We start from the raw sequence: 20,479 nt of genomic DNA, 5'->3' as shown, positions 1-20,479 counted from the left end.
ATTGTATTAATATATATATAAATCAGGAGATGAACATTTGGAGAAAATGTAGGTATTTAGCTTTCCTGTAATGTCTGCTCCTCCTTGTGAAGGTTGAGCGTTTAGGGGACCTTTGATAATGGGATCAGTAAAATCTTTAAAATTGAGTAATTAGATTGAAGGCTGGAAGATAAACTCCTCTGCTAGAAACTTCTACCTTTATTTGCTAGAACGGTGGTGGAAAGGGTTCACCACTCATTCACCTTCAGATTGATTTTCCTTCAAGCTAAGAAGAAAACATGCTGCATTTGGACAGGAGGCATAGATGAGCGTTCTGCTGGTTTAGAATCAAGAATACAAGGCACTGCACTGTACTGCAAGGATAATAAAAACTATAAAAACAAATGACACGTTTGCAAAAATTAAAAAGGTTGCAGGTAGATATGTATCTGTGTATGTATGGTTCCAAACTTCTCACAGCTGCAGTTCAGCAGTACTAGCTAAATATGAAAGAAGACAGATTTTATATCCTATCTACTATAACTAGAGATGAACTTAACAAAATATGTTAAACCTCTGCACTTTCCCTAGCCTTTCCCAAACTAAAGGTCACCTTTTGTCAGCAGTTTCTTTGAGACATGATTGTACATTGGTTTGAATGTATGTGGATTTGTTTGTCTTTATGTCTTTAAAAGATCTCTTCAAACGGTTATTTGTGCTTTGGTGCTCTGTTATGGCAAAAGAAAGATCACGGAAATCTTTATTTTTATATTAAAATATCTAAGAGATTGTCAATTTCACTGTTGTCTGAGTGTCAATAGAAGTAAATTGAAAGCTTTTCCAGCCCTCAGCTGAGTGAGCTGGGAAATTTGGCATTCATTTCCTTTGATTTTGATCATTTTTAAAAGTAAGGGCTTTTATTCCATGTGACTGTCAGGCTTTTAAAATTTCTTTTTAGGCATAACTTTTAGTATCGTTTCTTCCCGGTTGCTTGTTTTTCAGTATCTTCAGTAACAGCCAGTGTCCTAATAATCCATGCTTTCCTCGAGCAAAAAGAGCAGGAAAAAGCTCAAAAGAGTGCATTATTTGTTTGCATCTTATTTGTTTGCAGCTCACCTTTGATAAAGGATGGTTCATACTTGCAGATTTTTAGGATTTATTTTGTGTGTGTGCTTGTCATGAGTTTTTATTAATTCTATTTTTCATGTCTTTTAAAGATTTCAGATAGAAGAATCTTCTAAACCTGTAAGGCTGTCACAGCAGCTGGACAAAGCAGTAACCACCAATTACAAACCCGTGGCTAATCATCAATATAACGTAAGTAGCTCTGAATACCTTCAATTCTTCTCCTAACCAGGATGTGTCTGGCTCAGGACTCCACAATTGCAGTGCTGCTGCCATCAGTCCAGACTTTCTGTAGCTCTGTTGCCCACGGTGTTTGGAAATGTTCCACGTTATCTGGTTTCTCCCATGGTTTTTCTTCTGGGAATCTTCTTTCTGCCTCAAGAGCCACATCACCTTTGGTGTTAAGGTCTGCCAATTCTTACCTTCCCTTGTTACCTACTGGAAGGCAGACTGCCTTTACCCAGACCTTTCCTAATGTCTTGATTGTGTTCTTTCTCTAGACTTTTTTTGAAATATAGTTTTAAAGTTTAGGGATAAAAAGCAATTCTGCCTTTGTGCTACAAAGTACTCCTTTGAGCCAAATAAAATATCACGTGGAGGTGGATAAAAGACATGAAATGAATCTTTATTTTCCAGTCCTTTGCTGGAACTGAGTAGGAAAGAATAACAGCTGGTAATTTTTCACAGTTTCATACCTTCATAGTACGTGTTATTTGCATCATTAGCTTTGTCAATATTACACCCACGCTGCTGTTCCAGATCAGTTGATGTACATACAAACTATAATGTCCTTTTCCTTAAAGATCCTCTTTGAGTAATTTGTATGTATGCATATATAATCACTGTTACTGTTGAATGTGAGGAATGTTAAGTCATACTAAAAATGAGTCAGTGTGTTAGTCATTTAAACTTTTACACTTTTTATTAAGATTTTATTTACATAAAACAAATGACAATATACTGGGTGATATTTAAGCATTATTCTGAAAAGCATGTCTATTCCTACAGAACCCAAAATAATCATTTCTCTCTCTCATGGGACTGTTTCACAGTAGTTACGGTTAAAAGTCTGATCTATACATAGAAGATTGTAGCAATATAACTATTTCTGCTTGGGGAATGACATTTAATCAAAATAATCACACTGTTATATCCTGCTATGTAATTGCAATTTCAAATGAGTGTATTGGTGTTCTATCACACTACTCTTATTCTCCTTCGATTCTGATAAAAGCTAGGGTGCTGTACAACTTCCCTTTTTAATGGAATTCTGTGCCATTTCACTGACACTAGCATAACCACAGCAGTCTAACTTCACCCTGTAGGTGATCTTAGAGTCTTTATTCCGTCAGGCTGTCACGATTGTATCATTATAGAAATTTAAGTCTTGAGCAATGCAGCCAGGATGTCACAAGGCCTCTTGAAAATGTTACGATCTTGTGTACTAATTATAATTCAGTCATCTTCTTGGGAGTTTATGAGGAATGAATGAACATCTACTGAACTAAGAAAAAGGATAACATTTTCTCAGGGGAGAAGAGATAGAATATCAGATAGGACATAGATATGTGTGCTCCATGTGCTCCTAAATGAACATACAGATGGAAGAAAGAAGGAGAGAGATTACTTGTAGAGTGGAAATAGTGATAGCTTGTTTAAGTACCAGTTCTGTCTTTACTAAGAACAGCAGAAGTGATTACTTTTTCTCCAAAATAAATACATTAAACCTACCTTTTATTAGAAGAATTTGCATTCCATTAGAATATACGCCATTACTACAGCTTAGCTCTTATTCTTTGAGGAAGGGACCTTCATTTTCTCTCTATCTACAAGTGATGAGTATATGTGCAGGGCTGCAATGTTAATGTTCTTGCAGCTGGAATCTTTCTGTGGTTTAATTATTGTTCATACTACAGCAGAAAAGTTCTCCAGGCCCTGCTGGGTCATCCCTTCATCACTTTCAGGTCACATATTTCAGGAAATAACCAGATAATATGTCTGTCATTGTACATGAAATAGACATAACAATTTTTAATATAGTTAGTGTAAAATAGAGTATTTATGACCTTGCAAGAACAAAATAATTGATTTTATCTGTTTGCCATTCTGAAATACAGAGTCACTTTTTAAGCACAAAGTGAAAAACTTTTTTGAGTGTTCTTCATTTTGTACCAGAAGCCAGGGTGCTGGCACTGCAGGAAAACTTTGTGGAGGTCTGGGCTTTGAGTCCTTTTTCCCAGTTTAGTGATAGATATTGTGAATTTACTTTGCACGTATGTATGGATAAATGTTGATATCTAGCTATCTAACTAGGTATCATTGTTTCCTTTCCCAGACAGTATTGAGAATAACAAACCACGTTTGTCAGATTCTTGAAAAGAAATGCTAAAAACAGTGTTTCTTACTTAGTAAACATCAGGAGTAGGTGGAGGAGAGTCTTAAAAAAATAGGATTAAGTCCTTGTTCGTATTCCCAATATTTCCATCCATCTCCAACCTGCAGAACTGCTTGTAAGCCTCAAACTAGCTCACAGGGCAAGTGCAAAAACTTCCTGGAAACAAAATGGCTGTTGCCACTGGGGTATTCTGATACTTCCTGAGACTGCTGTTTCTCCTTGTAATTGGTCTTGGCACTGTCTCATGCACTCACATCCATTGGAAGTGGTGTGTGGAGGAGGCAGTCATGCATGCATGACTGGCAGCTCGTGGACAGAACGGAGACTCGTGGGAAGACATCACCAAAATAAGAGTAAAAGCGTAAGCAGCAGGGCTTCCAATTACTCATGCATGCATGCAAAAGCACTGCTTGAGCATGCTGGCTGTATTTTCATCTCAGTCTGTGGAATATTTTGTTGACAGTGGTGGCTGTCTTGAGCTGAGTACTGAGCTCATAGATTAATGGACTCAGATTTAAGAAGGAAGGCTTTGCAGTTGGCCAGCTGAGCTCTGCTTCTGTATTGCGTGGTGTGCATGCAACTAAAATCTCTGTTTTTCAGTCAGTAGAGCAATGCACTGGAATTTTGTTTTGATGATGATCAAATAATTCCTTAGATAAAAAATAGTAACAAATTCCCTGACTCGTGACTGGTTGCCAGTTGGATTTAAGTCCATTCACCACCACCCTCTGGGCCCGGTCCTGCAGCCAGTTCCTTTCCCAGCAAAGAGTATACTTGTCCAAGCCACGGGCTGACAGCTTCTGCAGGAGAATACTGTGGGAGTATTCTCACAGTATACAGTGTCAAAGGCTTTGCTGAAGTCTAGACTACGTCAACAGCCTTTCCCTCATCCACCAGATGGGTCACTAGATCATAGAAGGAGATCAGGTTGGTCAAGCAGGACCTGCCCTTCGTGAAGCTATGCTGGCTAGGCTTGATTCCCCAGTTGTACCACACAGGCTGTGTGATCTCCTTCAAGGCAGTCTGCTCCATAACCTTTCCTGGCACTGAGGTCAGGCTAACAGGCCTGTAGTTCCCTGGATCCTCCTTATGACCCTTCTTGTAGATGGGAGTCACATTGGCACATACCTTTCAAAGCACATTTAAAACATCTTTAGATGAGCTTTAAATTTAGTTTGACTTTATAACGCCTTATCTATATTTTTTACATTATCTGTCGAACAAAGAGGTGTAATACATAGCTTTCCTACTAATGATACCTTCAAGAAGGCAATTTTGGCAGCTTTTCAGCAAGCTTAGCAATATACTGTGATGATAAACCAAGAGAAATTGATTCCTGTATGAAGTCTTGCAGGGATAAACTAACAACTACATTTGGCAGCTTGTTCTAAAATGATCTGTCCTTGAAATCAAATCATACTTCAGTGCTCTTTAAATTTGAAAACTACAGAGTTTTAAATAAATCTAATTAGTTTCCAGCGTGCATATATTCTGTAATATGGCTCTCAGAAAGTGTTTTAAGTCTTACTGCATTAAAAGTCCTGTTAGCAAAGAAAACAGAAGGGGAAAAAAAATGGAAGAATGCATTGTAACTTGCTATAAACAGTGTATTCAGAAGACAAAAGAAGAAAATGGCAGCTGAAACAATGTGGTTTTCTTTTAAATACACTTTACAATGTGCTCAGTGTTTCTAAACAACAGTGGTGGCTGTTTCTGAAGCTGGAGGTAAATGCTAGTGTTGCTAATTAAAACACTGGCAGCTGAGACACCAGTTGTAAGTAACTTGCTATCAGCAAAGGGAGACTTTGGTAATCAGTTTTGTATGTGAGTTGGTTTTATACATTAACAACTGAAGGCTTTTAGAATATTTTAGAATATTCACTTTTTATTTTAAATGGGAAAGCAAACACTTCTATTTGGTTTGCTTTGGATAATCTGGAGGCTATAAAACAGAAACTCCTACTGGGGAAGAGTTGCTGAGTCACAGAAATAATGGAGAAAGAAGAATGCTGAGCAGTACAATCTACAGCAAAAGCAGACTGTTCTTCAGTTTAAAATACCACTTCATGTTATTCTGTAGGAGACTTTTATTCATATAATTAGGATTTAATACCTAGTCATGAAATAGTCCTGTCAGAAACCTAGCATCAGTAAAGGCAGTTTTGAGAATTTCCTTATTGTTACTTTTTTTCCTTTATGTAGGAAGCATCCATTTTAAAATTAATGTGTTTTATTTTCTCCACATGGAGAGAGTTGTAGCTAGTTGCCAGCTAAGCATACTTTCACTGTACTTCATTTGAAAAGGCACAGATAGTACTGTGATTTTGTTTTCATTATATGTAGAGATTGAATTGAAAGTCACAGTATCTTCCCTTATCGCTCCATATTGTTTACCCATTATTCCTCTAGCCCTGGCTTGCACAGGATGAATAACCTCAGTGCCTGGCTGTCCTTCTTGGTGCTTAAAAACAAGCCAGAAAACAGAAAAAGATGAGCTTGTTTTCTCCCATCACTTCAGCTTGACCTTCCTACTTGAGGAGGTTGCAGCTTGCTTCTGTGTTTATTCTTCGTGTTCCTTTTTTTTTGTTTCTGGGGAGGTAGAAAATCTCTGAAGGGTTGGGAAGAGCAGACATAATAGCTGCTCCTGTAGCAGAGCCATGCAGTCTGTAATCTTTCACACCACATCTTTCAGCTGTTGTACTTCTAAGTCCGAGAGAAGTTACTATACCCAAAACCAAATATTGAGATCTTCACACTGAAAAATGACCTCAAATGTGTACAGGAAACCAGAACTCAGTCAAGTTTTGAAAATAAGAATGCCTTTATCCCTCATACCATCTCTCTGGAGTTGACATCTGACATATCAGAAGCTTTTCTGGCAACTGATTTAAGGTTGGATAAGCCATCTCTTCCTCTTGTAATAAGTTACTGTGCGTGCATTCAGAATGTTAGTGATGTTGGCATATGCCATTGTCTTAAATGGACAACACAGTGGAGTGTTGTTAACTGATACCAGCCATGATTTGATCAGCAGCTGCACAGGAAAAATAGAAATGTTATGAATCTTTCAAACAAAGAAGACTGAAAAGTCAGGCTCAAGAAAGCTTGATCTCTGAAGAGGACTCAATAAACGTGCAGTTCCTTCTTTCCTTCTGTGTGGAAGGAAACAGAATAAATCCCCAGGACAATTCCTGTGCTTGACGATGAACTTCCAAAGGGGAACAAATCTGGAACAATTTTCAATCAAGGAACAAAAAATATCCGCTGTACACAACTAGATTTGCTGATTTTTGGTAATATTTGGGTTGCTGTTTACTCATTTTCTTCTTAAAACCTGGTGTAACGTGGTATTGTCTCTACCCATTGGCTCTCTCCAGCTTACAAAGCAAAGCAAAGTTTTCAAATACAAATGATATTAGAAAATAGAAACCAAAATTGTTCTTGTAGATGGAGATATAATCTTCTAACTAGTCAGTTTACATCCCTGGAAAAGAATTCAGCCATACAGCCAGAAGAACATTGTCATTTTATAAACCATGTAGTTATTTTCTGTTATATTAATGGATCCTGGCTGTATTTTGGGTTGGTAGTTTTGAAGTACTCTGAGGCTGTTTTGAGAGAAAAAAGAAATTGAATCCACAGTGGAATTTCCAGAGCTTACAATTAAAATCTTTCCAAGGTCAATAGATAACCTTAATGATTATTCTGCTGGAAGAAGCAAATGATTTGACAAACTGTTATTTATAACAAGAGCAATGTCCTACATTTATGTTCTAGTCTAGTTTCTGTAACATAGCAGTCCACTTACAGATCACAGCAGCCAAGATGACATTGCTACAGTTTACTATCATACCTGGTCTAGGGAGCTGCTTTGGCAGGGGGTTGGGCTCGCTGATCTCCAGAGGTCCCTTCCAATCCCTTCAATTCTGTGATTACAAAGCTATTACTGTTTTGTAGGGCTGTCTTTTTTATGAAACATGGAGACTCAAGTAATTGCACCAAAATGTATTAGTGGATGAAAATTAATTGAATTAGAGCAAAGAGGCCATATCTTTTATAGTACTAACATGTACTTGGAAAAGCAGTCAAGTATTTGAATGCCTAAGCCTACCTTCAGGTTTTTAGCAGAAGGAACAACCTTCAAATTACGGATTGGAAGCAATTGCTGTACATCCAATTTAGCAGTGAAGTCTATTTCAGAATTTGAAAAGGAAAGGTGGCTCGCCAAGGACCTGGGAGCAAGGGCAAAGGTAGTAACAGGCTTTAGCTTCTTTGAGGTAGATATCAAGAGATGGCCTGTTATCACTCAGAAAGAAGGAAGTGAGTTAGCTTGCAATAAAGTACAGGAAAGATAAAATGTGCCATAAAACTAACATCTCCCATCAAAAATACTATCTTCAGTCTCCAGTACTACTGTGAATTTTCATCTCTAGGCTTCTTCTCTGAACTTCTTCCTTCAGATTCAGGTTTGAGACATCAGAGATGGGATGACTCTTGTATGAAATTATCCCACAGGCAACCTAGTCTTTGTCCAGACTTTGCCCAAGTCTGTTTTGCTGTGTCATGCTGGTTTGCATCTATCTATGGAGTTTGCTTGAAAGCACCTGCTGATATGCAAAATGTGTTACATTCTGGAATGCATTTGTCCATTCTGAGGAGTTTGATAGTTTCTTGCTGTTGAGGATGTTTTTTGAGGGTGGACAGGGGTAATGTACGGGCAGATTTTGCTTTTGGTCCTCAGTGGTGACTGTTGTGGGTTTGGTGCTGATTTGCACATGGCTTGCTTCTGTTGACGAAGCTGATGAAATGCAGAAAGCACTTTTAGTGTTGGTAGCGATAAAAGTTTCTGCAAAAATACATGCCCAACTTGCATAGACTGTAACAGTTAAACATTTTCAGTATACATCCTGCAATAGGATGCTATATGATAACGAAGGCCTATACTTGCTTAGGGCTTTCTTTTTGGACAGCAGTAAGTTTGTTCATGTTAACTCACAATTCTATTTTTCTGTTGGTGGAGTGGTCATCTCGAGTGCTATTTCTGAAACAGATGGGGCAATGTCTAAGGACCAGCTAAGCATGCCGTGAGCAGGTGATTGTGGTCAGGGTGCAGCTGTGTTGGTCTGTGGATTTTCATGAGCACAACAATTTGGAGGCTGTTTATTATATCAACAGAGGTGGAACAAAAATACTAGCTCAGTTTGGATGCTTGTACTAATATTAATTCTCCCTTCAGGTTTGGGCACAACATGCAGGCTCTGTTTCTGGTGTTTTGCTTTTTTTTTTTTTTAAGCAGAGGTACATATCTGAAAAGCTTATTGTGCAAGGGCATAACACTTAGTTTATGTTCATGAAAGAATATTTGAGTGCTCAAAATAAAACTTTTCAGATAAAAAGCACTGAGTCATTGAGCAGTGTTTTATTATTATATAGAGGTTTTTTATGTCTTAATATTCAGTGCAGAGAATCATGTGATTTTCCATATGAATGTATTTAAAACATGTTTTGTATCTCATTAATAGATTGAATATGAAAAGAAAAAGAAAGAAGATGGAAAACGGGCTCGAGCTGATAAACAACAAGTATTGGACATGCTGTTTTCAGCCTTTGAGAAACATCAGTATTACAACATTAAAGACCTAGTGGACATAACCAAACAGCCAGTGGTATGTACTAGCAGTCTTCTAATATAAGCATTTTCAGTAGTCAATGTTATGTTTGTTTTCCATATCCAGAAAATAGTTTAGTGTACACTATATGCATTTGAAACAGATCTGAGTGTTTTGTTTACAACAAATGGAAATCACCAGCTTTTAAGATCACTCTTACTGAACTGTGTAGGATACAAAAGATTGCAGTGAGTAAACTTTTTCTTGACAGAGGTGGTTTGAGTAACTCTTGCTTATTTAGGTTCTCTTTGATACTAGAAACCAAATTCTGTAATTCTCTGGTGTCTTCCATGAATGCTATTTATCTGAGAATTTCATGTGAGGAGTCTGAGCATTATGTCAACACCTGCAAAAGCTCTTGATTTCCTTTACAAATAGAAGAAATCTTAGAGTGGAGAGAGTTTGAGGCTGTTATTTGAGTTTGGTTTTTTTTTTAAGATTTCTTTTGATACACAAACAAGATAAGCATGAAGGTGTACACTCACATGATGATTGTGCTAATTGTCAGAGTTTGCCAGCTCCTTTATCAACATAAACTTCACAGTTCTTTCCCTTCCTCCCCTCTTCTTATAGACGAGAATACAGTGAGGGGAGACTGGAACAGACAAAATGGGTGATTGTTGCTTGCTAACCAAATGCTAGTGTAGTTCTTGAGGAAATGGGATGGCAGGTCAGGAAATTGTATAGCTGATGCTTTTGCCTCCTTCTGTCTCCTGGCTTTATTGCAAATGAGCACACAGAGGAGGTAAAGTTCCAGCACAGTAAAATTGTGTTTGCAGAAGCTGCGTTCTGTTTTTATCTACAGATTATTTGGTAGGACTAATAAAGTGTGTTCTCCTATGATTTATACTACCTTAACCTCGCCCACCATCATGCTCTAAACCCCCGCTCATGCTCCTGGTTTCTAATTTGAAACTGTCCCTCTTTTATTGGTCAGTGGCTCCCATTGAGCAGTGTTCATAGCAGCTGGTGTTGCCAGCTTTCCCCCAGGTGGATTGTTCAGTCTCAGTTTAAAACTGTGAGAATTAGGGTTTCTTGTTAATTCCCAGGTGGACTTTTGCCTTAGGTGTTTGTGCCCTTACAGCATCCTCACGCTCAGATGCTCAGCTGAAACAAACCCTCTTCCTGTTGCCTTTCTTCTTTCACTGGATGGCCAATATGCTGATAAATTCATAACGAAAGCTGTGGTAATTTCCCAACCGTGTTCCCTTTAAAAACTTCTGTCAGGAGTTATTGATGGCATTCATTTTCATTTAAGAGCACTATCCAACATCTCCCGCTGCTCAGCCAGTTTTCACTCTGTGTGCAGGGTTCTCTAATGCTGAGGACTTCAACCTCTGGTGTGAAACTTTATTTCTTTTCTGAAAATTAGGTATCTGTTCCCCGTGGTCACTGCGACCCTATTGTTCACAGAGCAGTGAGACCTCCTAAAAAAAAAACGTTAATGCCAACAGGTTGAATAGGCACACACATGCTGCACAGAGGTTGGCTGTTAATTAATCTCTGCTGAATGTTCACTGCTTCATTTTCTGTCATAGTGTCTAAGATTTTCTGGGTGTGTAATTTCTCCTCTGATTTCTAAATGTTGAGGTTATTTTCAGAATTGAGGAAAAAATGTTACGGTTGCTGCAGCTCTTGTTGAACTGAAGTCCTGGGTGCCTACATCTTCAGCTAATAATACTTAAAATATACTTGTCCAAGAGAATCAAAGTCTCTGCCAGGAAAGTAATACATAAATGAGGGTATTTTTTCTTATGCAGCCATAAATGTAAATAATAAATGGAAGCTTTGCTGCAGAATGTATTGCATCTTGCCCAGGAAGTTGCTGCCATCTTTATTTGGAGATTGCGAAATCACAAAGCGAGTGATTTAGAGAAGCCTGGTTTGATTTGGTTTTCTTTCTAATTCAAAGCATCAATTTGCAGTATTAGGCAAATCTATTGTTACCTACCCACACTTAAATACTGAATGCTCCCTAGAAGTATTGCTGCAGTTCTACATTTGGGCTTAACAGCTGAGAAGAAGATGTGCTTTTTGTGTGAGCAGTCAGATAGTTGGAGCAGTTGGAGCCATGCAGGAATGGAAGCAGCGGTCTGGTCAGAAGTGTATGTTGGTTACAGTTTTTTCCTACATTTCAGCTATAAGTAATGATTATGCTAATTCTGGCTCAGTTTTATTCCTTCCTTTTTGTTGAAGTTTCACAAGGTCTTTCAGAGCTCTGAAGTGAATACCTCTTTCAGCTTTTCAAAAACGTTTCTCTGCTTTTAATTCCTCCACTCAGAGCAAAGAAGGCAGGTAGTTTCAACCCTCAGTCACTGCAGGCTTGAGCTGCCCTTACTTGTGGCAGAACTGTGATCTCACCGATCACATTGGGTGAATTTTGTTCCATTTTAGTTTTCTGCCTAACTGAAATTCGTGGAAGTCTAGGAAGTTTGAGGTGGAAGTGGCAGTGCCTGGGGAACTGGGTCTGAAAGCAGGCTGAAATTCAAAGTAACCCTCTGTTAAGTGTGTGGATGGTACGAAGGCACAAAGCAGGCAGTTCTAGGTGAGAGGTAGGAGGTAGGTTTTCAAGAAGCACGTGGGTGTGGCACTTAGTGATGTGGCTTAGTGGGCACGGTGGCAGCAGGCTGGCAGTTGGTCTGGAAGATGTTAAAGGTGTTTCCAACCTTTATGATTCTGTGATTGATTCTGTGAACCACATCATAAAAACGTCACCCAAAGGCAGTGCCACAAACGAGCAGCAGGTAGCTCACCGTGGTGTGCTTCTCCCCATTTCCACCCTGGGACCTGGCTCCCATGCTGCAGGTTGGGTCTTTCAGCTCAGTAACTGGATCTTGCTGTGCTTCCTGTGACGGGGTGCATTCTGTATTTAATTCTCAGGAATCTGTCCACACGATGGAATTTAACTGTGAATCTGAGCGTATTTCTCCCACCCACGCTGCCATCTATTGAAGTGTCTGCTGGTGACACTACCAAAGCTAACTCACACGCGTACACAATGATAGCAAACAAAGCAGTGGATGTGCAGGCATACACATCTACACGCACTCACATATAAACAGCTTTTCCTCCTGCTCTGATCACCTTGTAAAAAAGGCATTGCACAATAGTGCGTGCACTTTCGCTGCTGTTTTATTGAGCAGATTTGTCTTAGGGACCTGACTGTCGAATAGTGACAGCATCTCTACATCTGGTTGCATCGGGAAGGTGCATTAGGAGCCTCACAGCGATCTCCTGCTGCCACCTGCTGGGCTTTGCGTCGTGCATGCCCCAAGACTGGAGGAAGTCATCCTTGCAGGGAGCAGCCACTTCGCAGGGCATCACTGCCTCAGCCAAAGAACAGACCCTGAGGAAGTAGTTGGTGCCTGCAGCCTGGTGTGGTGGGGGTCTTTATAACGCGGACAAAGTGATCTTTTAAGCACTCTCATTGCTTTGGGGTGCCTTTCTAAGGATCGTTTTTGCTACAGGAGCCTTCAGCGAGGTATCATTATTAGTGTGGGATTGGGGTATTTTGGGCTCTCTAAGTTTTTCGGTGTAACTGGAGAGAGAGTAACAATTAACAAGCTCTCTCAAAAAGAAACCTTCATTTTTAGTGACTGCAAATAATTTTCACTTCCCAGTTTTTCCATTTGGCAATAGAGAGTAAGGAAGGTTCCCCGGAGGTGCTGAGGAACCGTGTGGGTGTGGCACTGAGGAATATGGGTCGTGGTGAGGATGGGCTGATGGTTGGACTGGGCAATCTTAGTGGTCTCTTCCAACTTTAGCAATTCTATGATTCTGTGAAGAGATCTTCTTTAGTCTCATCAACAAATATTTGCCATTTATGACTGGCAGGATGTTGATATTTTCACTTAGTGTAACAGCAGAACGTGAGCATTCCCATAGCTCCTGATCCGTGTACCTGACCATTGAGGATTGAAGTGTTCGGACTGAAGCAATTGTGAATTTCACGTGGAGATTCTTAAACTGTGGCCTGCAGTTGCCATGGTGATCCTCCAAAGTCAGCGCTGATTAATATTTAAACAAACAAGCAGCAAATGGCTCTTTAAAAAATGCAACAAATTACTGATGTTTATTATAAGGAGTAAAGGAGGGCGATATCTGTGAGCTGTCTTATGTAAGTTTGTACTACTGGCTATGATAGCTTTGCCTTTTTTTTTTTCCTAATTTCCATGCCTAGTCCTAATATTTGAATATATTAGGGAATAATCTGGCACTTACCCAACACTCATCTGAAAACAAGGCAGAAATAAAATGCTTAAAGCTTTACAAAGCAGCAGATAACCAACAGCTTGAGGCTTTGGTGGGATCAGAATAAGACAGCGGGTTTAAAGATCCTGAAAATCCTAATGTAAGGAAGCTGATTCCCCTACTGTAAGCCAGAAGGTTTTAGCCTGGCTTGTGAAACTCCAGCAGGAAGGTCGCTGACAACTGCAGTGACAACTGCAACTTAACAAAAGGAACAGTGGCCACATTATGGCAAGCTGCGTGAATTTCACAGCGAAGGCCACCGGGAGCCGTGCAAAGAAAGACAGACACGTGTATTCAGAGTGCAGTTGGAGCTGAAAAAAGCCAAAGGCCTGAAATAGGCTTTTACAGTGCCTTACTTCATCAGGACAGTAGCGTTGATGCAACTGCATGGGGAGCAAGAGCCAGGAGTGAGTCCTGGGGACTGCAGTGATGGAGTCGAGTGACAGTCAGCTCCGGGAGCGCTCCTCACGCAGATCTGCCATCTGCCCCATTAACGTCTGGCATGGCAGCAAGCTTCTGAAGCAGAAAGCAAAGCAGCACCCCCACGCCTTTGTCACTTAGCAGGAAACGTAGCCGTGCACAGATTTTGAGACCGACTGCGTGTCTGACACTTCGGGTACGTTGGGTATATCTCAGCCATTTGATTTTCCAAGTGTCCCATTTTTAGGGTCACTGATTGGAAGAGGACTTGAAATATGAGCAGGTCCTTCCCTGGGAAGCCTGGGCGAGATCACTGAGCACCTGCTCCTGTCGTATCTTGAAAACCTCCAGCGGTGGCACTGTACCACGTCCCTGGGGAGATTGTCCCAATAGCTGACTGTTCCACTTTTAAGCTATTATATCACAATGAAACCTCTCCTCATGCAGCTTGCATCCATTGCCCCTCATCTTCTCTATTGTTCGTGTTAGCAAAGTCAACGGGATTTGGTGGATGATGGGACATTGTGTAAGAACTGCGGCAGTTGCCTGTCCTTATAATTTGTTATCTTGTTTCCTTTCAGATATACTTGAAAGAAATTCTAAGAGAAATAGGCATCTACAACGTGAAGGGGACCCACAAAAACACATGGGAGCTGAAGCCAGAATATAGACATTACCAAGTAGAAGACAAAAGTGATTAAGGAGACTGTTCATGAAGCAAAAGAGAACAGTGGAGGACTGCACTGAGGGACTGTCATGGGTTTGCAGTCAGGACTGAGCACAGCATAATTCTGCAAGGTTAAATTTAAATGAAAACAACCCATACTTTGTAATTTTCTGTAGCTTCATGTGTTTTCAAAGGAATATTTCTTTTAAGTTTCTATAAATGTTTGTCTTTCAACAACAAAAAATATTTATAGAATAAACTTGGATTAGATTTATCTTTATTTGAAGTCTTCTAAGTTCTGACTTGCTTTTCCTTGTAGCACTGTGGTTCTTCGAAGACTTGGAAGGACATGTCCTAGAGAAACCTGTAACTTCCTTTTTTTTGCATTCCAGTAGAATCGGGTTCATGCTCTCACTTCTGCTGTCATCCTTCAGGGCTTTACCTGGAAGGCTACAAAGCTGCACAGTGCTTGTGTAGTGACTGATGCACGGACACTGTGCTCATTTGGGGATCAGGCTTGAGGAGGAACAGCCACAGCTGTAGTGCTCATCACAGCCCTGAGACTCCATGGGAACAAATCAACACAGCTAGAGAACCTAAAGCAATGGCTATTAGATATGCAGGTCTGGGGGAAAGATGACAGTCCCTTCTGGGTGATAAAGAGAACTTTCTGCTATGTTCATCGAGGAACAGATTTATCTTTTGCTTTTTTTTGGTTTTTAAAATTACCTAAGTTACCTATGTTTTATGTTTAAGCATACCAAGAAAAGCATCATTTTAGTTTGTACCAAGCAGTGACCTGTCTTACTGAGTGAAGGCATGTCGTGATTTAGATAGTGTGTGAAGGTTTTTTAAAACAAACGTTTTTATTGGTGGCTTTTCAACAGGGTTCCCTGGTGCTTGAGGAAGATTTCTTAAGGTGTCTGTGTCTCTGTTCCCCCCCTTTTTGAAATGCACGTAGTAGGGTTGTGTGTTCAGCATCGTTCTTGGGGAGGGAGATGGCACAGGGCCACCTAATTATACTTCCAGATCTTGTGTGTTAAAAAACAGAGCAAAGAAAACAGATTGGAAAAGAACTTCCTAGTGTGTCTGTAAATGCACAGAGTAATGAAATAAATGACCTATTTTAAAAGCAAACATTCCGTTACTGGTGCACATCCAAGCAATGAAAGCTTAGGACGAGGATCGAGTGACTTAGGAGGTTTGTAAAACAAGTGACCCTCTATGCATGTCATGCCTTTCAGTTTTGCTCAGATTGTGTTTTTCAATTGTTTGTGTAAACTCCTCTGTACAGATGTGCTTCCTGCTGGTGCTGAGCCTCCTGCAGCACAGCCTGCCCAGTCCCTAGCAGGTGGACAGCCAAGGCTTTTCAAAACGCCCATCATGTTCTGTAGCTGTGTGTGCTCTTATAAATCCTGCCAATCCTCCTATCTCCCCAGCTTTTATGAGCAGGACCCAGCTTGCTGACTGCTGCGGGAGCTATTTGGAGATGCTGACAGGAGCTCAGGAAGCCAGTTCTTTGCTTGCTGTGTTGTTTGCTTCCCAGGAATAGCCAGATCCAGCATGTGCTGCTGTCTTCCTCGCGCTGTTCAAGTCCACTGAAGACTGATTTAGCCATGTAGGATGGGAACACTTGCTTGCTGCAAGCTGGGCTCCTTAGTTGCATTTGTACCCCATTTGATCAGCTAAGATCGTGACAAACCCTCCTGTGGTCTTCTAAAACCATGCCAGGGAATGCCACGCAACTCTGGTTTAGTGATGTAATTCAGTGACAGAAGTGAAAATGACTGCTCCATTTCAGAGGGAATGGATTATCTCTAGTGGGCTCTCTAGCAGGATTAGCTGAGGTGGAGAGTATCTGGGGGTCAGCTTGTATTTGAGGATTTATGGGAGCTGACTGCTTCACAGCCTTCAGCTGACAGGGGCATGATCAGTCAGTGTGAAACGCCAGAAGATCTGAGCAGAAGTGTTTTATTGGTCTACAGAAGGCCTTTAGACAGGGGAAGCAGGCTCTACTTAGGAGAAACAGAAAATGTGCAGGGCACACAGTTTATTATGGATTTTATGGTTCTTTTTTTTACCAAAAACATTTTCATAGCTATCATTAAAAACATGGAGAGCACATAAACTGGCAGAGTTTTCAGCCAGAGAGTAACAAGAGCAGGAAAGCCAATGTGCCTTGTTTGACTTTGAGAATCAGTAAGGTTGGAAAAGACCGCTGAGCTCATCCAGTCTTGCAGCATTCCCCAGTTCTGCTCTGCTTGTTCTGCAGTGAGACCCAAGGTGGGTGCTGCTAGCAGGACTGCCATCTGCAGAAGGAGAGGAGGTGGCTTGTAGGCGTTTGTGCCTGGTTCCCCAGCCCCCACGTTTTGATTGATTTAAACCATGAACTCACAGCAGCAATGAGCGCTGGTTCCCCGATGGTCCTTCCCACATGCTGCTGCCTCCACTTGCTGCTAGTGCAGATGCTCCTCAATATTACTTGTCAAAAGGAGCAGGTCCCACAGGCACCAGCAGACGTATTAATGTGCAAAATGCATTAAATGAAATGGAAAGTGCATCTACATTCTAAACATTACTCGTCCCTATTGCCCAGCACTTTGAGTCATCAGCAGTTTTGTACTCGGTGATCTGCAGCACCAGATGTGAGCTGCTGTAGCGAGGCCAGGTCTGGTGATGCTGGGAAGCAGCTCCTCAGTGCTGGATGCTGTGCTGGTCACCGTGTGGTCCCATGGGCCACATGCATAACAAACACGTGAGGCATCGTGATGCTGAGACACCAGCAGCTGCACTCTGCTAAGCAGCTTTGGAGTGGGAAGGTGTTGAGAAAGCTTTAGCCCATGCTTTAATGCTGGAATTGACTCAGCAAGCAGTCTCTCCCCAGGAGTTAACGTGGTGTTTGACAGCTTTAATACAAGAACTTGCCACCAGTGATGGTTTGTGCACCAAAATAGCTTTGCTGCTGTGTGTACCCAGATGGTAGATGCAAGGTAACCATGACAGAATGCTGCAAAAACGCTGCTATCCACGGGCAGGAAAGGGCTGAAGAAATGAGGGACTGGAGACTGTGACGTGGGGAGGGGGAGGCCTTGAGCAGGACCTGGGGAAGCCTGGCTGTTCCTGCAGCCTGGCCCTGCTGCTGCCCTCTCAGTATTTTGGTGGCCACTGTGGGGTTGTGGCTCTGAGCATCCAGCCAGGCAGGTGCAGCAGGAGCCACGGGAGCAGAAAGCAGCATGCAGAAATGTCACCTGAGCAGAAAAGATCGGTGCTGCTTTGTTGCTGGGGAGCAACACTTGTTGATCCCGTGTTTATGAGAGCTCTGCTTTCAATCCCAAGCATTCAATGCAGAAATGTGAGCTTCATTGCTCAGTGAGGGAAAGGTGCCCCTCTGCCCGTTAGCCAGACCCCCCCCGATCTCCAACTTTGTAGCATTTTGGGTGGGTAACTTGTGGACAGTTGGCTGAAACGGTGCTCAGTGTCACCTGCAGTCACTGACACCTTTGGCTCACGAGTGTCCAGAATTTCCCATTGCTTAGTTTGGCTTTTCTATCTTGAAATGAATGACTATTTCTTTTTCACTCCTGATCCAGTTATCTTCTGAAGGCTCGGTCTTTACAGTGGCATTTACATGGGGACATTTCCAAGAGGAAAGGAAGGCTTTCAGCACCTACAAAGCACTGAGGTAACTAGTAACTCCTGAATACCTCCAGTGATGGGGACTCACCAAACCCCGGGGGGGCTGCTCCGGGTGGTGGGTTGCTCTCACTGGAAACTTGCAGATCAGTTATCTTTGAGAGCAACCTATGGCACCAAAAGCCCACATGAGTCCAGAGCTGTGGTCCCTGGTGGGACACGGTACCCAGCTCTTGTGCCAGGAGTGGTAATACTGCTGCTGGGGCAGACGAGACCCGCGAAGTTTGCACCTCCTACCATTTTCCCACGCAGCTGACCTCGCTCCACCACCCTACCCGTGGACAGCTGGCTTCCCTGCAGAAGCTTAAAAAATCATGTGGATTTGGAGAGGTGAAAGCAGCTTCAGCCCCACTACCAGGGGAAAAATGAGCCCAGCAGAGCAGGAGCACCGATCGGCAAGCCTGTGCCCTGGCAATGTGGGGCTGTTTACGCCAAGGACTTTCAGGCTTGGCTAGTTTTCTTTCTCCCCAGCTGAGACATTTCTCCTTGAGCTGAATGAAAGCAGCATTTAACGGCTGCTCTCCTGCTGCAGGCTCGTGGCAACGCCAGCACTTCCTTGCCAGCTGGTGGAGGATGAAATCCCAGTTTGCAATTGTAAACGCATCCCAGGGATGTGGAGCTGGAGCTGAACAGGTCAATGGGAACAGAGGGAGGCAGTCAGCAGCAGTGCCAGAAGCTGAGGTGTCCTGATGCAGATGGTACTGCTGTTCAGTAAAAGCATCCTCCCTAGGTGGCTGCTGCTGAAAGCACTGCAAGGGCTGCACCACGCCAGCCTGACCCAGCTCAGCAACAGCGACTTGCTCAGGGGAAGGAAGCAGCTGCTGCAGCACCTGGGCTTTCACGGTCAGGTTTGAGATGGGGTTTCCCAAGCACTTGGCTGCACCATGCATGGGACAGAGAGATGCCTTAAGGGAGCAATAGAATAAAAAGAAAGTGGATTTGCACCGAGCTCCAGTGAGCAAGGAGGGTGGCAAAGCTGCAGAGGCAGGCAGAGGGCAAAAAGCCAAGGATGCAACCAGCACAGTGCTCTCCTCTTCCAGCCCAACCCACCACGTGGTTAAGCACAGAAGTATGAAACTAAGGGAAGAGGGTATTGGTGCTGGGTTGTTTTTTTTCTTCTTTTTATAAGCTGTCAGCACTGTGCTGCCAGTTGGCTCCTGGCTGGTGTAGGAGCAGTCAGCTGCAGGGCTGAAACCTGAGCTGGGGATGTGAAGTTTTCTCCTGAGCCACTCAAGCCAAGCTGACTTAAAAGAGGGGAGAGAAGCTGGGCAAACCTTCCCTGCACGAGAGCTGTTTCCCAAGGAACGAGCCCAGTGTTTTGTTATGTTTTTATGCTGTCCTTCAGCTTGGTGCACGTCCTGGTATTTTGTTGTGACTGGGGGTTATAATCAGCGCAGTAGCTCCAAAGCTGCAGCACTACATGAGTGCAAACCCCTGCCTTACTAAATCACTTGAACTTTTCAGCTGCAGATAACAGCTGCTTGAAATAGAGAGCAGGCAGCTGCATGGGAGGAGGGCAAGAGTAACAAGGAGGAAATGGTTACACAGGGTCAACATCGGCTCCCACTTACACTTAAGGGCCACAGCACCACCATACCACAAAGCATTTACCCTCCGGAATGCCCCGCACCTGGAAACCACATTGCAACACAACTTGCCTGCTCACTTCTGAGCCCAAAGGCAGCAGTGAACGTTTTGGAAGAGTGGTGCAACCAACATTTCTCCAGCCTGCTAGAAAGAGCAACATCCAGCATCCCAACAGCCTCTGAACTGATGCTTTTCTACAGCAGACCCTAACCAAAGACACAGTGTTGCAGCAGAAGGGAGATTTCTGATCAGACTCTGCCATACAGAAGAGCCATGTGGCTTAAGACTGCAGCTGGACTGGGGGAGAGCAGTGCCCTGCCTGAACTCACTCTGCTGAGTTCATGTCTTCTCAACCTTTAAGGAACACATTGGCCAAGGTACAATGGGAAAGGTAAGACCACATCCCCATCCAGCCAGGTCAAAGAAATCCTCTGCAAGGAGTGAGGACACAGCTCACAGTTGGTTCCCTCAGATTTTGGTTATTCCTGTCCCCATGTCAGCCCCTTCGAGAGCAGAAGAGCATTAATTTACATTGCTCTGCCTGCAGTGACTTTTTAGCTTTGGGAAACCTTACATAAATTAAGCTCCCACAGAATTGAAGCAGGGTATTGAAAACAGGCACCTCTGAGATAACAGCTCAGAGCACACTCTGCTCACATCAGACACTATTTAATCTCACCCCTCCCACCTCGA

The 20,479-nt window shown here is 42.4% G+C and overlaps 1 protein-coding gene across 2 annotated transcripts in view; it reads left to right on the top strand.

Moving 5' to 3' along the window:
• GTF2F2 (general transcription factor IIF subunit 2) overlaps positions 1–20,479 on the top strand; it is a 162,798-nt gene that overhangs the window by 69,793 nt on the left and 72,526 nt on the right. The window contains exons 7-9 of one of the 2 annotated variants that reach the window (XM_065743962.1): positions 1,197–1,296; positions 9,022–9,165; positions 14,421–14,570. In XM_065743962.1, coding sequence (XP_065600034.1) covers positions 1,197–1,296; positions 9,022–9,165; positions 14,421–14,540 — 364 coding nt within the window. In that variant the 3' untranslated portion in view covers positions 14,541–14,570. Of the gene's footprint in view, positions 1–1,196; positions 1,297–9,021; positions 9,202–14,420; positions 14,571–20,479 lie in introns of those variants that run through there. The other variant, XM_065743961.1, reaches the window with a different exon arrangement.

This window comes from Cyrtonyx montezumae, unplaced genomic scaffold (assembly GCF_038088225.1).
Source record: "Cyrtonyx montezumae isolate F1298 unplaced genomic scaffold, pur_monq_1.0 scaffold_3, whole genome shotgun sequence".
Classification (NCBI taxonomy): Eukaryota; Metazoa; Chordata; class Aves; order Galliformes; family Odontophoridae; genus Cyrtonyx; species Cyrtonyx montezumae.
This window is presented reverse-complemented; position numbering and strand designations above follow the sequence as displayed.